General features: G+C 39.9%; 1 protein-coding gene across 4 annotated transcripts in view; it reads left to right on the top strand.

Moving 5' to 3' along the window:
* me1 (malic enzyme 1, NADP(+)-dependent, cytosolic) overlaps positions 1–20,039 on the top strand; it is a 178,390-nt gene that overhangs the window by 9,307 nt on the left and 149,044 nt on the right. Inside the window, exon 1 of one of the 4 annotated variants that reach the window (XM_039805556.1) lies at positions 10,333–10,466. The exons of 1 other annotated variant lie outside the window; for it this stretch is intronic. In XM_039805556.1, coding sequence (XP_039661490.1) covers positions 10,431–10,466 — 36 coding nt within the window. In that variant the 5' untranslated portion in view covers positions 10,333–10,430. 2 more of the 4 variants (XM_039805560.1, XM_039805557.1) reach the window with 2 other exon arrangements.

Here is a 20,039-nt window from a genome sequence, read left to right as displayed (position 1 = left end):
CACGGGCACCTGTTCTTGGCCTGCTCATGTTAATATTGGCACCATTTGACCCATTTAGAAATATTGCCGCAGTTTAGTGGGGGAGCTCTGCCCATACCTGACACTCTTTAAGTCGCCATCTTGAAAACCTCCTTATTTTCTGTTATGAAGTTTGAATTTGTTCAGAGAGCTTTTTTTTGTATTTGTGTATTTGTGTATTTGTGCCCTTATGCCACCATTTTACAAAATAATTGCCCTTTTTTTTGTATTTGCCTAATTTATCAAATGTTTTAAATCTCTGTTCAGACAGAGGTGAGCTGTGTTGTAATAGAGGTCAATCTGGGACCTTTAGCTTCAGTGCTTAAACCTGGCCCAGTAAACTGTTTGTTTACATCTCAATTTACACCTGAATGGACCCAGTGTACAAGAGGGTTAGGCTGACCTAAATGCATGTGAAAGCATGACCAGTCTAGCACTTAGGATGTTACACTATATTTTGTCTGTTTTAATAAAGCTCTGTTGAGAACCAGGCCTCAGACATTCAAATTTAAAGCCTTTAATTAAAGATTGATGGTCCATTTAAATCATAAAGTGCCACAGAGATGCAGAAATATCATTTTACCTCACAGTTTTAAGACTCACACTCCCTCATACATTTTATTTGCTGTCGCTCTCTCCCCTTTCTCCATTTCCTTTGTTTTTCTTCTGAGTAATGTTAGGAGTGAATGTTACGAGAGCCACAGTTCTTTGTTCCTTTTTTTATAAGAAGGCTTTTCTTCTCCCTTTTTAAAAGTTGGCCATCCTAAATGAGCTCACAGTTTGTGTTGTTACATTGTTTTGTTTTGGGGGAAAAATGCAGTTTCATAAGATTTATTACATGAGTGCAAAAACTGGGCTTGAAACAATCAGCAAAAATGATCTGAGAAACTAGCTTTGACAGTTTGTACACAGTACAGTAGTTTGTTCAATCAGCCCACAGAGAAAAAAAGAAGGGGAATTTTGAAAAACCATGGTCTCTGTTTTTCCTCAAAGAAATTATATACAGTATTTATTTTTTTGACAATCTTAGGAATATTGTTATTGCTTGATAGCTTATGCCACCATTTTACAAAATAATTGCCCGATTCCTATACTGAATTATGCTGCAAAGCGGGCATTTACCTTAATCTTGGTTGGTGGTTGTATGTGATCAACCTGAGCCATCTCATCACTTGGCTAAAATGACCCAAAACAGGCTCCCTCAAACACACACACACACACACACACACACACACACACACACACACACACACACACACACACACACACACACACACACAGGTAGGAGTCATAGCGGAAAAAAAGGTTTCTTATGCAGCCAGGTGAAACGTCCACTGTCAGCCCCGTACATGAACCGGGGCGAGGAATTGGAGGAGAAGGTAGGAAATGGCTGCTAAAGAGTATTAGTGGCCAGACACAGGCAGGCTTCTGTGGCTCAGGCAGTGGCACATTGTTGCCCTCCTTCTGATTTCAGCGAGCCCTGGGGAGAGGTATGTTTACCTCCCTCAGCTGGCCTTCACCTCTAACAGGAGCCAGTCACAGCACAACCTGCTAATTGATGCTGAGGGACGCAGCGCTGAAAGCAGCCTGTCCGCACATCGACGGGCTTCGATTTCCTTTTAATCTCTTGGCTTTCACACGTACACATGCAGAGCTGACGCGTGTGTTTGTGTGCATGCATACACATTATACACACACACACACACACACACACACACACACACACACACACACACACACACACACACACACACACACACACACACACACACACAGCTTCACCTTAATCTTTGGCTAACACTCCCTCCTCCCTCTCCAGAGGTGTAACCGGATATTATAGGTGTGTTTTGTGTGTGCTCACTGGGCAATAAAGAGAAGAAGTGGGGTGCAAGGTGTAGAAAGGGTTCTCTGTGGTGAGGAAGAGAGTGCTGGCCATGCTCCACAGACCTCCTCTGTGTCTCTGCTTGATCACGCATTAATGAGGCATCTGTGTGAATCCCGGCCCTCCGTGCGTCTCTCTGACGCTGGTTCCGCCTGCCGCGGCCTTTAAAAAACAACAACAACAACAACCTCCTTAAAAATGCTCTTCAGGGATGCTGTTTCACCTCAAACACTGCACTGAGCTGTTGGTGTGTCGGTGGCCAACAGATGCCCATTCATTGGCTCTGTACTGATGGTGAAGGGGACTGTAACAAGTGCAGTCAGTCATATAGGTTGGAGAGAATGGGAACTGCAGCTCCTGTCTTTTTGTTGACCTCTCTTACAGTTTCACAGCAACTGTCTGGCAGGCACATGCTACTTGTTTACACAAAACCATCATACCTGACAATAATGAATTGTAGACTCATGATGGTTCGTGTCCACCGTGGAGTTTTCGAGAGGGGTGAGTCGAGCTGGACGCCCCTGATTTGCATAAAGTAGCCTAGATTTAACTTTATGCATATGAGAAGCGGGCAACTCGATGCTGCGCTTCCTCGAACGTCGCCGCTACGCTACCAGAATGCATTGCACGGCTGCTCACATAGACAGTGAATGGGAAGTGTGGTAATGACGCTTGCCAGTGGGCACGTCCCATTAATACAGTAGGCCCCTGAGTGAGAAATTATGCTGTCATTCATGCTATTAGCGCTAAATCCCAAGAACTCATATTGATCCCCTTGATTAAACAGTTTAGTTTAGTTTTTTGAGGTTTTTAAAAACACTAACATTATGCATAATTTGAGCCTACGATCGCTGAATAAAATGGACCCATTCCCAGACAGCACTGCAATTGGATGCCCCATTTGCAACCACAGGCTCCACATATGACATTGCAAGATGGCTGGTCAGATGAAAGACTGAAAGTCATTTCTTGGCGAGCGCTGAGCAACAGTGTATCTGATTGGGCATTGAGGATGTGCTGGTATGCCAATTGGCGACGGCCCTGATAACCTACTCTAGCAACTGGAAGTAATTAGCCTCTCATGTTAGATTTACTTTGGTTTGGCCGCTACACTTGTTGACATTTGCGCCAAGATTTATTTTTTCCCCCCACCAGGTTTGCCTAATGAGGCCAACATAAATAAATTTAGCAACAAACAAACAAACAGATGGCAAAAAAAATGCTAAGATTTTTGACTTCTGAAATGGAAATATTTCTGTAGCTTTGTGGCTCTGAATCCAATTCCTTTGGGTATGTGTCATGCTTTGTTGGTTGCTGCACAGTGACCGATCTGCTGAGTTTTTCCATGTGAAACATAATGTGCTCCAGTCGTCTGTGTTTCTAGCAAGGCCTGATAAGGGTTTTTTTAACAGTACATGCACTCTAATAGAATTATGTCACAATTGGTAAAAGGTGCCAGTGAGAAAACAGCTGGCTCGAGTCAGTGTCTGGAACTTTGATTCCAACTGAGTCATCGTGTCAGCATGACACAAGGATCAAGTTTGTTTTCTGCCCAGTCAAGAAAAGCTTTGTGCTGACAGTTTGTGTTGGTGAAGCATTGCAGTGATGCTTTGTGCTCCTCGCCAAGGTTCCCACAGACCATGGCAATTTTTCTACATTTATCAATCTCTCAGCTTTCTGGCCCCTATGCATCGTGTGATCAACATTTCACATCCTAGGTATTTGTGAGGATTGAGCAGTGGTTTTAAAGTAAATAATATGTTATTTGTCACATGAAATCATGTGAGGTTCAATTCCAGTGAAATGTAAATCCATCAGCTCTTTCTTGTGCATGATTCATCATAAAGCAGAATTTGACCACCAGATCGGCACACAGAAAAAGAGTCATTCGATTAAATTAATTCTGACAAATTTAAAGTTTTTGTCACGTCTGCCCCGCTCTTATTGTGTTTTCTGCTTGTTTTCATGGACTTCCTGTTTTATTTTGAAATCCACTGTTTGTCTTCATTCACTTCACTTGTCTTCCTGCCTTTGTTTGTTTCCCTGCCGTTTTTGATTACCTGTCTCTGCCCTAATGTTATTCACCTGTGTCTGGTTGTCTCTCCCCCCCCCCCCGTGTATATATACTCACCTGTGTTGACTTGTTCCGTGCCAGATTGTTGTAGCTCCTTGTGTGTCTCACTCTCCAGTGTTTCCAGATCTTTTGTTTGTATTTTCGACCATGTCTTCAGCCTATAGAGCTCGGGCGTAGACGTTATGGAACGGTGCATTGTGGGTAGCGGCGGCCATTTTAGAGGTAACGCAAACGCCGGTTGGGAATAAGATAATAGCGTAGCCAGCCGGTCTCCACCTCCACCGGCACGGAGAAGAGTTATGGACCGTGACAAAAAAAAAGTTGGCTATACCGTATACTGACAAACTTAATAGTGAAGCCAAACAATGCTACTTAAAAAAAATGAGGACATATTTATGTATGTATGTCATAAAAATATCAGTTAGCGTTAGCCGCGATGCTAACGGAGATGACCACAAAGCAAAGCAAAAAGAACCCAGCTTTGATAATAATACATTAACTTTGTGAAAGTGCTGTGAGCTTGTCAGTGTCAGTCTGTGTGGTAGCTAGTTCCCTTAGCCAGGCAAGCAGCCTTCATCCCCCTCCCGCAGTCGACAAAAATCTCCAGAGCGCCCGGTGGTCTGGTGGATGTCCTGCATAGGACAGATCATGCCTTCACAGCGAAAAGTTTAGTTTATTTCCCCCTCAAAATTGGTAAATGAGCACTGTAGTGGTTATGACCATATACATGACTATGTAACTACATGGAAACGGGATAAATGATGTCTGTGGCTTGCACAGTAATAGCGTTACTGAAGCTTAGCTAGCTGAAAAAAAAGGTAATAGTGTGCAGATTGGAGCGTAGTGTGTGAAGAGCGGAGTTGTTTACAAGGGAAGAAGCTTGGAGTAACGTAACTATGGAGAATATAGCAGATATACAACACACTGAAGAGCCTTTTGAGTTGGATGGTCGTCCTTATTTATTTAGTTACTTAGTTATTGGGATGATTATCACAGAAGCCTGTCTGAATACACTCACCGGACAGCTAGCAGCTAACGGATATCAGCTAGCAGGGCAACCTAGCTACCGGCAGGATCGAGACAGGGACCAGGGTAGGTGAATTTAAACAATGTCTGAGTTGAAAACGCATCTTGTTGTTGATGCGTAAGGGCACTGTTCATGTGGCACAGACATATTAATTTTATTTTGTATCTGTTAAGAAGGCACAAACACACTCTAAATCTAAATTGCTCCGACAATTGCCGTTTTAGCTCAGGGGACGCTTCCACACGTAGCTGCAGCTTCTCCGTGTTACCTGCACTGATTCGGGTCTGGTTTTTCTATCGAAAGTACTAGCGTAGCTATAGCGATCAAGATTAACATAAAAATTGGCCGGAATTCTCCTTTTAAAATAACCTAAATAAAAACCTAATATTCTCAAATGACCAACGTTACAATTTCAATTACCTACTGCCTACTATCAGCCTACTATACAGCTATGCTATATACAGTCAGTATACAGTACATCTACTTCCGTACAGTGATTCCCACAATGCATTGCGACGTGACGAAACGATCCCGAACTCTATTGGATTTGTACCGTTGCCTGGATTGTTTATTCATTAATAAACAGACTTACCTTCTACTCCGAGTTGAGTCGAGCATTTGAGTCCGACATTGTTCGACATTTTGGTTAACAAATATTCATTTTCTTCCTGAGAGTTAGGCCTAGATGAGAGGACCATGTCAAGTCTCCAAATTCAAGTCTTACCCTTGCGCAGGGCACTCTGACATCACTGGCCTGGGTGGGGTAGAAATGATGTGAAAATGTGTGTTTATTACAGGCTGTTTAGAAGTGGATGACAGTGGTTCTGTGAGGTTGAACTCGATGATGTTGGCACAGAGATTACAAGCCTTCGTTTAACTGAGTGGTGAAAATGCAACAAACCCTTTCTTTGTTCAGACTTTATGCAGGGCAGCTGCACTTGTCAATCCCCCTCACTAGGTGGACCTCAGAGTTCCGTGTGTGTGTGTGTGTGTGTTGTCCCAGGTGTGGCCAGGTGTTCCAGGTTGACCGCACGCATTGCTGGTGACCAGACATTCCTCTGATGGACTGGAGTGAATCGGCCAGACAGAAAGAAAGTGCACCCTCGTTGCCCTTCAGTAACCAACGCCAACTTGAGCTTTAAACACACATACAGTACAACACACACACACACACACACACACACACACACACGTAAACAAAACACATTCTTTGAAATGTTCATAAAGCAATTTAAAAAAAAGCCCCATAAGTGCTTTTATCAGTGTTTTCTTCAGGGCTGGCTCAAATAAACAGAGTGTAATAGGATCAGACAGTCAATTCAACTGTCTCAGCACACACACACACACACACACACACACACACACACACACACACACACACACACACACACACACACACACACACACACACACACACACACACACACACACACAATTGTGATTCTGTGTTTATTCAGCAGCAGGTCCTTCTAAATAGCCCTACCTCCTCAGCTCACTTTTGTGTTTTTTGGAAGGTGGTCCTCATTCATGTGAGGACAACGGAGAAGCTGTTAGCTTGTCCCAGACAGAGAGATGGAGACAGTCTGAGCCTCATCACCTTCCTATGAAGCTCATCTCAAGCATCCCACCTCTTCCAGCCCCTCCTGTCTTTTCCCCGTCCTCTTCTCGTCAATGCTGCTTTTGTCTGTTATTTTAGAGTGGTGGAGGTCTTGCCATGTCTTAACAGCGGCAATAATTTAAAGGGAGTATTTTGTTTCAGCAGTCTGCAACAAAGTGGATAGTATAGGAACATGATGTACAAATGGTTTTCCCGAGGTCAGAGAGATGGCTATCTTTACGGCTGATGATGTGTGGTTGCAGCCCCATGAAAGCAATGAGGAAGTTTGTATTAATGGACTCGGTGCCGTAATAGTAAGCCGTTCTGTGCTGACATTTATTTATTTATTTTTTGATTATTTTTTGGGGCATTTTTAGGCCTTATTGACAGGACAGCTGAAGAGCTGAAGAGGAGGGGGGGGATGACATGCAGCAAAGGTTCGCAGGTCGGAGTCGAACCCAGGACTGCTGTGTCAAGGAGTAAATATGGGTGCCTGCTCTACCAACTGAGGACCCCGTTCTGTGCTGACTTTTGAGGGAACTTAAAACTGTGGAGTAGAAAATGGAAGAAGCTAATATTGTAGCTTATTAGTTAATATCTACTTTTATTTAATCCTCCTTTTGTCTAAACCGCTCCATAAAAGAGAGTGGTTTGTAGACAGCTATGAGACAGGAGTTGATGGTTCAAATATATATTTGTTCATAAAACGGAGAACTTTCATCTTGTTGCAAACTGTTAGTTTACAAACTAGCCCTACTATAGGCCTGGGCGAAAAATCGATTAAATGAATTAATTCAAATTTTTTGTTGCGGGTGATTTAAAAAATAAGTAAATCAAGTTTTTGTGTAATGGCGCATTTTTGGCTCCCCGGAGCTTCCGTAGCGTTAGTTTCACATAGCAGTATGGCAAGCGACAACAACAACATCATAGCACACACGAAACAGCAACAACCGAGCTGTGACGGAGGTCAGTAGCGGCTTAAACAACTAGCAATCGCCGCTGTGTAGCACGGAGCTCCGCTTCGACGTTTGTTTTTATCGCTACGAAGGAGCTTGCTACAGGTATGCTACATTCAAGAGACCACGGGAGGTTAACGTACGTTACTCAGCAACAGGTGAAAATAGGGGCAAGGCTGCGCAATAACGTTAAAATGATTTGAACTTTTAGCGAGGAACGAGAAGTGAATTACCTGTAGGCCTATGTGTGAAAACAGCTTTATCTCACGCATCCGTTTTGTTGTTGTTGAATAAATAACCCTCCCAAAAAAACCCAAAACTGGTAGGGAAAACACTCAAACCAATTTATATTTCCACAAAATTGGCATGAATAAACATAATGGTATACATGCCCCATGTGTGTGTGTATGAGTCAAAACAAAATAAAACTTGTTTTGAACAATTTCTTTGTCATCTGCAGATTGATTTTAAGTAGGGGGAGAAAAAAATCGATTTAAATCTTAAATCAGATTTTTTTTTTTTTAATCGGGGATTTTATTTTTAGGCCATATCGCCCAGCCCTAGCCCTACATCACCAAGCTTCCGAACCAAATATTTGGTAAAGACACGCAGATTTATTTTTGCTTTGCCACTTTCTGTTGTAACGGGCAAAACATCTTCATCTTCTACAGGGTTAACAAACGCTCCCTCCACTGACTCCAAATGCTCATCACTAAAAGATCAAATGCAAACAAGGACGTTAAAAAAAGGCAAACGCCAAGTTAAGCTGTTTCTCTCTGAAGTAAAGAGCTGTTCCCTTCACCATTAACTATGAGCTACAGCCTGACTGGTGACAGTGTTATGGGCTTTTTAACAGCAGTGATGTTTGCCTAGAGAAGACAAGTTCTTTTCTTTTACATTTTTCCTGTTAAGTGCATTTAGAGAAGCAGCTGCCAAGTAGGAGGTAATTTGGTCAGAAAAAGACATTTCTGTCGCCACAGAAAGTAGCAGCGACAACAGGAAAACATCTCAGTGGAGCCCTGTCATTCTGGCACACCTCCCTTAGTGAAGTCCCATAGGTGAGCGCAGAGACAGCTATTCTACAAAAAACTGAAAGAGGGTGCTATCCCGCCAATACAACTTTTGGTAAAGCTACATTGGTTTAAGAATTTCTCCCATCTAGCGGTGAAATTGTAAATGACAACCAACTGAATATTACTTTCTAGCTCTTCCCATTCTGAGTGCGTTTTAACTCCTACGGTGGCCGAACCCGAAATTAGCTCTTAGTATCTCCATCGTTTACACGCAGTTGTCCTAGCCACTCCGATATTAACTTTGGTCTTGTTGCTTTGTCTGTCGCGTTGTCGTTTAAATTCTCTTTTTAACTTTCCTGGCGAGTAATCTCCCCCTGGCATTCGTCACTGTGCCAATAGGTGTAAGAGGGCGAAATGCGGACGTATGTCCCTCTTTGAGTAAATGTATTTTAAAGATGGAGGTATGTCCCTCTTTGGCTAATGTATTTTAAAGATGGAGGCGCTACATGGCTGCCGTCATTCGAGCGACTCGCTGAATGGCAGATTCTACGCTTATGAGTTTACTTTGATTAGTTGGTGGAAGTAATTACACATGAATGAGCACATATTTGTGAAAGAACAAAGTTTTTTTTTTGCTAAGAATCAACAAAAAAATGACACAATGTAGGTTTAAGCTGTAATTAACCTGGTTGCTGAGTTATTTTTTTTTTTATTTATTTTTTTTATATTGTTGTTCCATCTGTGACAACACAATCAGACGGTTATTTTGAGACAGCCTCTAAAATGGGATTTGCTCTCTGTGGGACCACACAGAGATTCATTGGCGATTACCTGTGCTAATAACCTAGTTCAGCGAGTGGACACTTCACCATACAAGTAAAGACATCTTGTTGTTTAGGATTTTGCTGCATGTTTATCATTTTTGGTAGCCTGATGTGGTCATACTCAGATTCTAGTCAGAATGTTGTGGGCGGGGCTAAGTTCGGCTGGCATCCAGGCTACACTTTTGGTTTAGCTAATGAGCAGTCTCTTGGTTGTTTCTCTAGAAAAAAGACCGTTTTGTTCTTTTATTGTCCTGTTTACAAGGACTTAAGGGATATCATTTTTAGTAAAATGACCTCTATTGATGATGATTTCTTCGGGCTGGATGATTATTAAAAACTTTTAGTTTAATTTAAGTGCTTTGAGAAATGATTTTTTTGGTGGCAGATTTTATTTGCCAAGCTTGGGAGAGAAGACAGAATATTTTCTTTAAAGCAACACTATGTAACTTTTAGGTGCAGCTGTAGTTGTAGTTCCAATGAGACAACCTGTAGGGCTAAAAGTTACATAGTGTTGCTTTAATAAGGAGCTGTAAAAATAACCTATAGTTTTGTGAAATGTTTGAACACTGCAACTGACATTTTGGTGCCTAATGCACCCATGAGGGTTAGGCACCTTGTGTGCAATACATGGAAATAAAGTAAAACCAATAAGTACAGATGTGTTATCATTAGGAGGGAGTCGCAAACACCTGTGAAGTTAGACGTGGCTGTCAAGGCCCATTCTCTCACCTGAACATGGCCAGTGAATGCTGAAGCACCACTAGCCAAAAGTGAATTGGCTTGGAAGGATTGGACATTTTCCTGGCAGCACTGAGGCTCCTAAGGGACCTGGACAGTGGAGCATGAAAAGGCTGCCTCAAGAGGATTGGCTGCCTTTGAAGAACCCTACATATCCGCTACCTCCACCCACTCAAGGCTGCCCTCCCTAAGTCAACAGCGGTTCGGTTTTCAAGGCTGTTTGACCAACAAGCGTGTCTGTACGTTTTACAAGTTGACACCTTCTGATTTAAGGAGCCCTGCACTTTCACATTTGCTCAGGATGAAGAATTTAAGACGCTCCTTTTGGTCTTGCCAGGTGGGGATCATGACTCATGAAAGTGAGTAGGAATCTAGAGGCAGAGTCGCTGTCTGCTCTCTAATGGCAGATTAGGACAAGAGATGTGCTGTTGTAGTCCATCTAGAAAGCTTTAGAATAGATGCTCGTGGGGAGTCAACAACTTCAGACACCATTTCTGGGATTTTAGTTCTCGTTGTGCCAAGATTGCTTCTCTAGTTATTTTCACTACTATGTTCTGCCTTGTTAATGGGAAAGCAAAATAAAAGAAAAACATGTATTAAAAAATCAAGCCAGAATGACATGTTCAAAAGATGATATTTCAGTACAAATATGACAAAAGTACATGTATTCATTTATTTCTGTTATGTTTTTTCCCCAGATTAACTGCTAATAGCTGCTACAGCTCATCATATTGAGTCCTACATTAGCCAAAAAGCTAACCTTGTTTACACATAGGCAACAGCACTTAGCTGATATAATTTCAAGCAAACTCAGGTCATTGTAATAATATAATAACGCAGGTATCCGGTCATAGAATGACCTGAGTCATTCACTTATGAATTGAGATATACATATATATATATATATATATATATATATATATATTAATATATATATATATATATATATTATATTATATATATATTATATATATATATATATATATAGTATATATATATATATATATATATATATATATATAAAAATAAGATAATATATATAAATAATATAATAAAAAGTATATATAGTATATATATGTGAAAGTAGCAATGAAAATGAAATAAAATAGAATAGTGAAGAAATGTTGATTGAGAAAACACTAGTTATCTTTCTGATTAATGTGTTTGGCCCTCTGAACAAAGTTTGAGTGCTGTAGTCCTCGGCCTGCTAATGACTGAATTTGTTGAGGAATGAGAGTGCACATGCAGGCCTTACACGGCACATTTGTTGGGAGGCATTCATTGGGAAAAAGCTTAGTCAGGCAGTAAGATCCTGAGAAGAAACGGATCGGAGCTGATGTGTGCTCTTTTCTCTCCTGAGAGGAAGGGATGGATTTAAAGGGCTTTATTCTCAGGGCAATCCTCTTTAATCCTGCTATGACTGCCATTTTAGCAGGAAACAGATGGGGGGCATCTGGCCTTTTGCTGAGAAAATAGACAATATTTGGACACAAAGGGCAACCTGGCTTCACACTGAATAGGAACATATTCAGAAGTGAAAGCTTACATGGGCAAATAATTGACATTGACTAAACATTTAGCTTCATATTCAGTCCCAGGGTTTCCCCCAGAAAAGTTGTTCAGCCCAGTGGTAAGTGTCTTTTTTTCGACGAGGGCCTGGCTGGGGCCAGTCACAGAGCATTAATGTAGAGCCCAATAGTTTCTGTGATAACAGAATCATGGAAGGAATCCTGAAATTGAGAATTAAAAAAAGCTATGAGACAGATTTCATAGGGCCCTACATTAAAGGTGCAGTAGGTAAGCTTTATAAAACTACCTTCCTGTCATATTTGCTAAACTGACCCTATGTTCCAGTAGAACTACATGAAGCAGGTCATTAAAAAAAAAAATCCACCGCTCCCTGTTCAGATGCACCAATCAGGGCCGGGGGTGCCTAACTGCATGTCAATCACTGCTCAGGCACACACATTCATTCTCCCTTGTGGGGGGAGGGGCTTAGGAGACCGTTTTGGGTTTTAGCAGAAAGTGGGGAGGGACTGAGAAGTTGTTGATTTTGTCGGCATTGCACAGTCTGTACATTGAGGTGTGGATTCCGTTATGTTCTACAAATTATTAAAGGTCCCATGGCATGAAAATTTCACTTTATGAGTTTTTTTAACATTAATATGCGTTCCCCCAGCCTGCCTATAGTCCCCCAGTGGCTAGAAATGGTGATAGGTGTAAACCGAGCCCTGGGTATCCTGCCTTTGAGAAAATGAAAGCTCAGATGGACCGATCTGGAATCTTCTCCTTATGAGGTCATAAGGGGGAAGGTTACCTCCCCTTTCTCTGCTTTGCCCGCCCAGAGAATTTGGCCCACCCATGAGAGAGAGACATCATGGCTTTCAAACGAGCAAAGTGGCAGTTGGTCAAGCCTTGTCCCACTTTTAACAAATATTACAGACCTTGTCATAAATTTGGTGTAACGTATCATGCATTTATTTCAGTAAAATGTCTTACTTAATTACATTATAGTTCACATTCAGTGTACACTCTCTGACTTCCCTTGGGTCTTCTCTGGATCTTCTACATTGATGTGCACTACATCGTCTTTTTCTTCTCTGGTGATGATCAGCCTCAGTGCTTTTGTCTCACGTATTGCACTGAATGACTCATTTGTCTGGTACGTTAAACAGGTGGTCTGGTGTTTATCCCTTATTGGGATCAAAAAAGTCCTGTCTGTCACTGAACACTGATAGCCTTCTAACACAAGGAGGAGAGAGACAGGAGAAAATAAGTTGTCTTTGACTGCCTTGAAGCCATTACAGGATACAGGCCATTACAGCACGTTATTATGGAAGAGATGGAGCAACAAAAGAATAACAGCACAACTTTCCATGAGGAAGAGACTGTTACTGTACAGGCATTAGCTAATCTGATAACTTACCTACGATCCCTGCATCAATTTTTGGTGAACTTCACGCAGAAGGTTCTACCAAGACTCAGATTCAAAGTGCAGAGACCATTACATCATGGAACCCATCTTTTGCTTACCTTGCATGGCAGCTAGATTCTTGCGATATTACATGATTATGTGAGAATCACGGGATCATATATATATAAGATATCCATCTTGTCAGGAGAACTACTGGCAGCTACCGATGTGGTTTAGGTTTTTGACGGCCCCAACTGTTTGTTCAAACAACATGGCAGATGTAATAGACAGGTGGTTCATCCAATATGTCTGTGCCTGCCCTTTCCCAAACAGTTTCCAATGAAGGATGTGGTTGTGTGTTTACAAACCCTCTGACGTCTTTTGCATGCTGACGGTACAAATGCTCACAAAGAACTATAACACCGAGACACCATTGTTCATCACTTGGAGAATGAATTCAACCTTGAAATGGAAGTTCTGTACTTTATACTTTGGGCTCGTCCGGGATCTCCCACCCAAAGCGAGAATCATACCCCTAGACCAACAAGCCACAGAAATTAGGAGCATGTGCTTTTTCACAGCCATTAAATGCTGACTGATTTGGTTGTCAACGACAAGTCATCTTTTTTGGGGAAGACATCAGATGAAATGGGGGAAAAAAACATGTCCTGTGCTTTGACTGCAGCAAAAATGAAACTGGGAGTCTTTGATAAGCCTTTTTGTGGAATACATTTTGACATGTCGCAGTAGGAAAAGCGCTGTGTAAATAATGAAATTTAGAATGGCTGACTTCCATTCAGCAGCTTCACTTTAGGGTCCTGGTATTGTGTGTTCTGGCTCACTGTAATGATTTACTGGCTGGTAATTCAATAAATATTTCATGGGAGCATTACCTGCTATGCAGACTCTTACATATATTTTTTTCTGTCCAGCACTTGTCCACAGTTTTATCGTCTTACGTTTTTGGTCCTCCTCGGGTACCCCCTGGGGTAGGGAATAACTGGTCTAGATATGCATGCTTTTGGGAATTTTTTTCACACTTGAATTGAGCCATATGTAATGCTTTGGTGCTTTTCCTACTATGACATGCTATGGAAAAGGGCTCGTCCGGGATGTCTCGCACCCAAAGCAAGAATCATACGCCTGGACCAACAAGCCCTACATCAGGATAGGAATCATCAGAGAAAATGGGCAAACCCCATTATCATGTACCATTTCAGGAGCAAACAGTTTTATCCTTGATGGACATTGATGGAAATGTCAGTTGCTTCGCATGTTTTTGGTCATAAACAGAAGTATTGGACACAACATTTTGACTTGATCATGGCACTCGAAAGTTAAGGGATCACACGGTTTATTACAATTTATCTTAAGGAGGACATGAATGTCTGTACCAAATTTCATGGCAATTAATCCAATAGTTTTTGAGACAATCACTCAGAGCCACAAAAGTCAGGACTAAAGTTATTAGGATACTTCGTACAAAATTTCAATCCAATCTAACAGTTGTTGAGATATTTCACTCTAGACCAACCAACAGACAGACCGACATTGCTATCCCTAAAGCCACATTGTGAGCGTGGTTAGAAATCCAAATATTACCATAAAATGGCACTCATTGAGTTACTCATTTTATTGCCTTTTTTGATCCTGTTAATTTTACTGGTCCAATACAAGCAATATTAATGTATTGCACATACTCTAGGTTAAAAATGTTAAATGAATAGCAGAAACAAAAATGTCATCTTTCTTCCATTTATTGCACTTGGGTTTGTGTTATGATGAAGTCGTTACAGGAGAATAATTGTGGTCATTTGTAATGGAATTTCCACTAGACAGGGAACTTCCCTTTTAACACAGTGTAGACCAACCTTAAGGTAGCTCTGGAGTGTCTCAAGGTTCCCTTTAGTACCATTCTCACTCTCTCTGGCACACACACACAAAAAAAAAAAAACACGAACACACACACACACACACACACACACACACACACACACACACACACACACACACACACAATTACGTGCAGTCATGCATACAAGCATACACATACAAACTAATGTGCACCAGGCTGTGCAGGGTTTTCCATTCATCAATGCTACACCTGCAAGCAGAAGGCAGAGTCCATAAATAAACATCCCATTCACTCTCTGTGTACAATTAGGATCATTTAAGAAAACTTTTTATCTTACTTTTCAATAATAGAAAACACTTCAAGGTCCTTAAGTTGGCTCTTATAAAATGGATGGACTCCTTAACCGAGCTTACTGTGTAGTTTGCTATTTTTAAGCAAGCTGCAACTTCTGGGCCTGAAAAGTAAAGCCAATGCGTAAGTGCCTTGAATCTGCATTCTATCTAATTTTCAGCAGGGGGCGACTCCACTGACTCCAAAAAGATGTTTTTTCTATAGAAGTCTATTGGGAAATAACCCTACATCTCACTCGATTTATTACCTCAATAAACATTTTCTTAAAAAGTTTATGGCCTCAATCGCTATAGTTTCAAGTCTTCTTCAATACAGCATGATGAAAATAGATGTTTTCATCTTAAACTTTGACCCTCTCACTGTGTGTTTTCACTTCATCAAAGATGATTGGAACATTTTGGTCACATTAAAATGTATTGTTCTGCATTCTGCCAACAAAGCTAGTTAGCTAGCGCTGGCGTTAGCTGGTAACTTAAGAGAAAGTCTGCCGATTTGCAACCAGCTCTGTGTACATGCTAACAAAGGGCACGAGTCCTGGAGGGCAGGAAGTGAAACGATGAGAGCATCCAATCAGTTTACCAAATCCCCCCTCCCCCCAATACCGTTTATGTCTCCTCTACAACACCATGGACGACGAGAGAGTCATCTTGGAGGTGGAGAAACATAATACAACATCACAGATCTTTTTAACCAGGACAACGCCAGAAAAGAGAAGGCATGGAGTTTAATTACAGGAGTGCTTGGAGTGAAAGGTAGATACTAGCTTAATAAACTGCAAATGTAATTGTTCTGTAAAGTACTTGTAGAGACAATAAAATCTGTGAGTCGGGCAGCAAGACACGCTGCTTCTGATATGCTACCGGTGTGGTATGGCGGAGGACGGAACAAAACCGGAACGCAGCATGGACGCGCCCAGTAGAAAATGTCTTTTAGACGTTTCATTCTCCCCAGCTCTGCCCTTTTGTCCAAATATGGTCACTATTGGCACCAAAATACCAAGATGGCAACGGCCAAAATGCATACTCCTGGCTTCAAAACAGCAGTCCACAACCAATGGGTGACATCACCAATGCTTCATCCATTATTTTTATAGTCTATGGTTTTAGGTCAGGTGCTGCATCATCTTGATCACAAATTGAAAAGGGTGAAGTGTCAGAGAAGAGGTTTTTAAGGAAACAAAGTTGCACCTGTCATTTGTTGAACAGAAATGTGAGTCATATGCATCAGAGGGCAGAGGCCAGTAGGGTATGGTTCTCTGGCAAGTGTGAAGCTCTGAAAGTAAGGAGTGTGTCCGGGAGAAAACGATCATTTAAAGGCCTTTGTTTGCTTTTTGTGTGTGTGTGTGTGTGTGTGTGTGTGTGTGTGTGTGTGTGTGTGTGTGTGTGTGTGTGTGTGTGTGTGTGTGTGTGTGTGTGCGCGCGTTTGTGTGTGTCAGTCAAAGTCATCTTTGACCTACCTTCATTTTCACATTGCGGCTTCAAGTTACTCACTAACTCTCTCTTGTCTGAATGTTGGGATTCAGATTCAGATAACTTTATTAGTCCCCAAAGGGGCTTTACATCCAATATATATATATATATATATATATATATATATATATATATATATATATATATATATAGTTCCAATGAACATGTGCTAACCGTGTGTCAGCCTAACATACCCGCCTGCTCCACTGAATAATTTGATGTGCTTCCCTGGCTCTAGTTTCAGAGGAATCCCTGATGAGATGATAGAATTCTTCATGCTCGTCCCTGTTTTAAACATAGCAGATATAAGACCAGCCAGAAAGCAGAGAACATTCATCTCTAGGGAAGTGGGTCAGAGAAATCAACACTGCTGGATGTTGAGGCAATGTGTTTAGAGTTAAAGCTGTTTGACAACACTTTGATGAAAATAGTGACAAGTACATTGGCAGCAGAATTGATTAGTGTGGTCAGGTCGCAGCTAAAGGGCTCAGGTTTCTGTTCCGCTAAAGTCACCTCAGGAAATTGCTTAACCTCTACTCGCTGCAGGGGCACTACAACCTGGCTGCTGCTGCTGTACTACCAAAAAGTGAATTCTTCTTTGGGAAAAGTTTTTTCAAGTATATAAAACGTAGAAAGCCAGTGGTGTAAAATGTCGACGTATCATCATCTCATGTTCATACTTTTCTGAAATGTTTGCATGAGTTGACATAATGTACAGTGGCCTTTAAGGTGTCACAATATAGGATGTCATAAAGGATTTCAGTTTGGAATCCTTTGTGGGGTATGATGAAAGACATCTGTATTGTGTAAAACTACAATTAAAATAAAAAATCTCTTTCTCTCAGGTGACACACTTAATTCTGTGTATTTGAGAAGATGCTGAATTAGATTAAAAACTATGTATCTATGTATGTTATATGTACTACATACTAATCTTCATACTGCTTTGGCTGTTAGTATACAAGATAAAAAGATACTGGACAGAACATCTGCCGACAGATATCAATCAAACAAAGATAAACCACCATCATTGTGCATTGCATTGTGGGACTTTAGTGTCTACTGTAAAAAACAACATACGTGATATTTTATATTTTTATTATTTTCAACAAATGGCATCAAAAGCCTTAGACCTACAATGAATTGATCAAACTAAAAATAGTGTCTGTGTAGCTAAGGCCTGTTACATCTCCGTGCCATAGAGCTCCATTATTGTCACAGAACTCCTCAATGAACTGCACTGTTGCAGACATGTTTCACTTTAGTTTCATTTGAGTTAATCTATACATCACCCCGTGGATTAATCCGGGAGTGAAAACTGTCCTCAAATTTGAGGAACGTTTGCTAAAAACTACAGTGCCCAGCTGTCTTTGGAAGTGTCTTCAGTAATGGGCTCCTAGCTGAGTGCCACAGGGTTGGGAACTGAGATAGTATCGAAAGATGGACTAGAGCTTTTTAGGATTTGTTGACAATATATAGAATACACTGTAAAAAAAAAACACGTAAAAAAACGGTAAAATGTCTGGCAGCAAAGTTGCCAAACACTTACCGTCAAATTACAGTAAAAAACCTTACATTATTTTACAGGAAAATTCTTTTTTTAAATACAGAAATTTCCTGTAAATATTTCCTGTATTTTTACAGTCTAACTATTGTAGAATTAAAACAAATTCATGTTATAAAACATTTCCAGAATGTTAAACAAATGTATAAATCTTTATCAAAACTAAAAAATATTGCAAAAATACCTTAAAATTACATAATTTAAATGTAAACTGCTGTTTTCATACAGTTTTCTTTGGTAAATTCACAAGATTATCCAATCCATCCACAATAACTCCCTGTTAAAGTACAGATTTCTGGATGTAAAACACAAAAATTATGTAAAATGACTTTCAAATACCCTCCTTTAGGCGTTTATTTTATGATTATCCAATCTATTTACGGTAAATTCCTGTTTAAAACTGTTTTTTTAGTGTACAAAAAAGAGAAGATAATGGGATAATACCTTCCAGAAACATTGTAATAATAGTCAGTACTTTATATAAACAATATTTTAGAGTATTTACAAGCAACTTTCCAATATATCTCCATACTTTTACCATTGATTTATGTTGTTTACTTTAAATAAACATTCATTTATAGTTATAAAAGGCAACTCTCCAATATATTTACATACTTTTACCATTAATGTATGTTGTTTACTTTAAATATTCATTTATAGTTATAAAAGGCAACTCTCCAATATATTTACATACCTTTACCATTAATATATGAGGTTTACTTAATATAAACATCCTTTTTTTAGTTATAAAAAGCAAATATCCAATATATACACATAGTTTTACCATTATTCTATGGGTGTTCACTTTATATAAACATTATTTGACAGTAATAACAAGCAACTATCCAATATATCTACCGACTTTACCTCATTATTGTATGGGGTTTTACTTTATATAAACTGTTCTTTATAGTAATTACAAGCAACTATCCTATATATATATATATATATATACACCTTTACTATTAATATATGAGGTTACTTTATATAAACATTGTTTTATAGTAATTTAAAAGCAACTATCTGGTATATCTACACTTATATTGACTTTTCCTCATTGAAGTAGGGGGTTTACTTTATATAAACATTTTTTGACAGTAATAATAAGCAACTCTCCATTATATGCACATACATGTTTATTTTATATAAACTTTGACAGTAATAACAAGCAACACCAATATATCTACAGACTTTTCTTATAAATGCATGGGATTTACTTCATAAACATTATTTGACAGTAATTACTACTTACTACTATTACTATCCAATATATGTTCACAACTTCCTCATTAGTAAATGGGGTTTGGAATGTACAAAAACCAAAAGGGCTATGTAAAAGTGCATTTGCATCAACTACTTTTACACGCAATAAATATATACATTTTTCTGCTGACATTTTACAGCATTGTCCAATCCATTCACTACAGAGCTCTATTTGAGATGTATGAGATTTTAAGATGTATCATAACCAGGAAGTATCATAAAATGACCATTTACTGCTTGTTTTACAGATAAATGCAAATTTAAACAGTGCTATCCTTAAAGTTCACATATGAATAAACTTATGGGAGCAAAAACTGTCTGGTACATTACATTATAGCAAAAGGGGAACTATGGGCAATTTGGGAATTCATACATGTGTGTTCAAAATGTCAGTAAACATAAAAAAATCTCCAAAATCCAAAAACTCCAATTTGTGATGCACTCTGATATAATGTCCGGAGCTTTTTCAAAAACAATGAATTGAGAAAGATTTT

Source organism: Perca fluviatilis, chromosome 7, assembly GCF_010015445.1.
Source record: "Perca fluviatilis chromosome 7, GENO_Pfluv_1.0, whole genome shotgun sequence".
Classification (NCBI taxonomy): Eukaryota; Metazoa; Chordata; class Actinopteri; order Perciformes; family Percidae; genus Perca; species Perca fluviatilis.
This window is presented reverse-complemented; position numbering and strand designations above follow the sequence as displayed.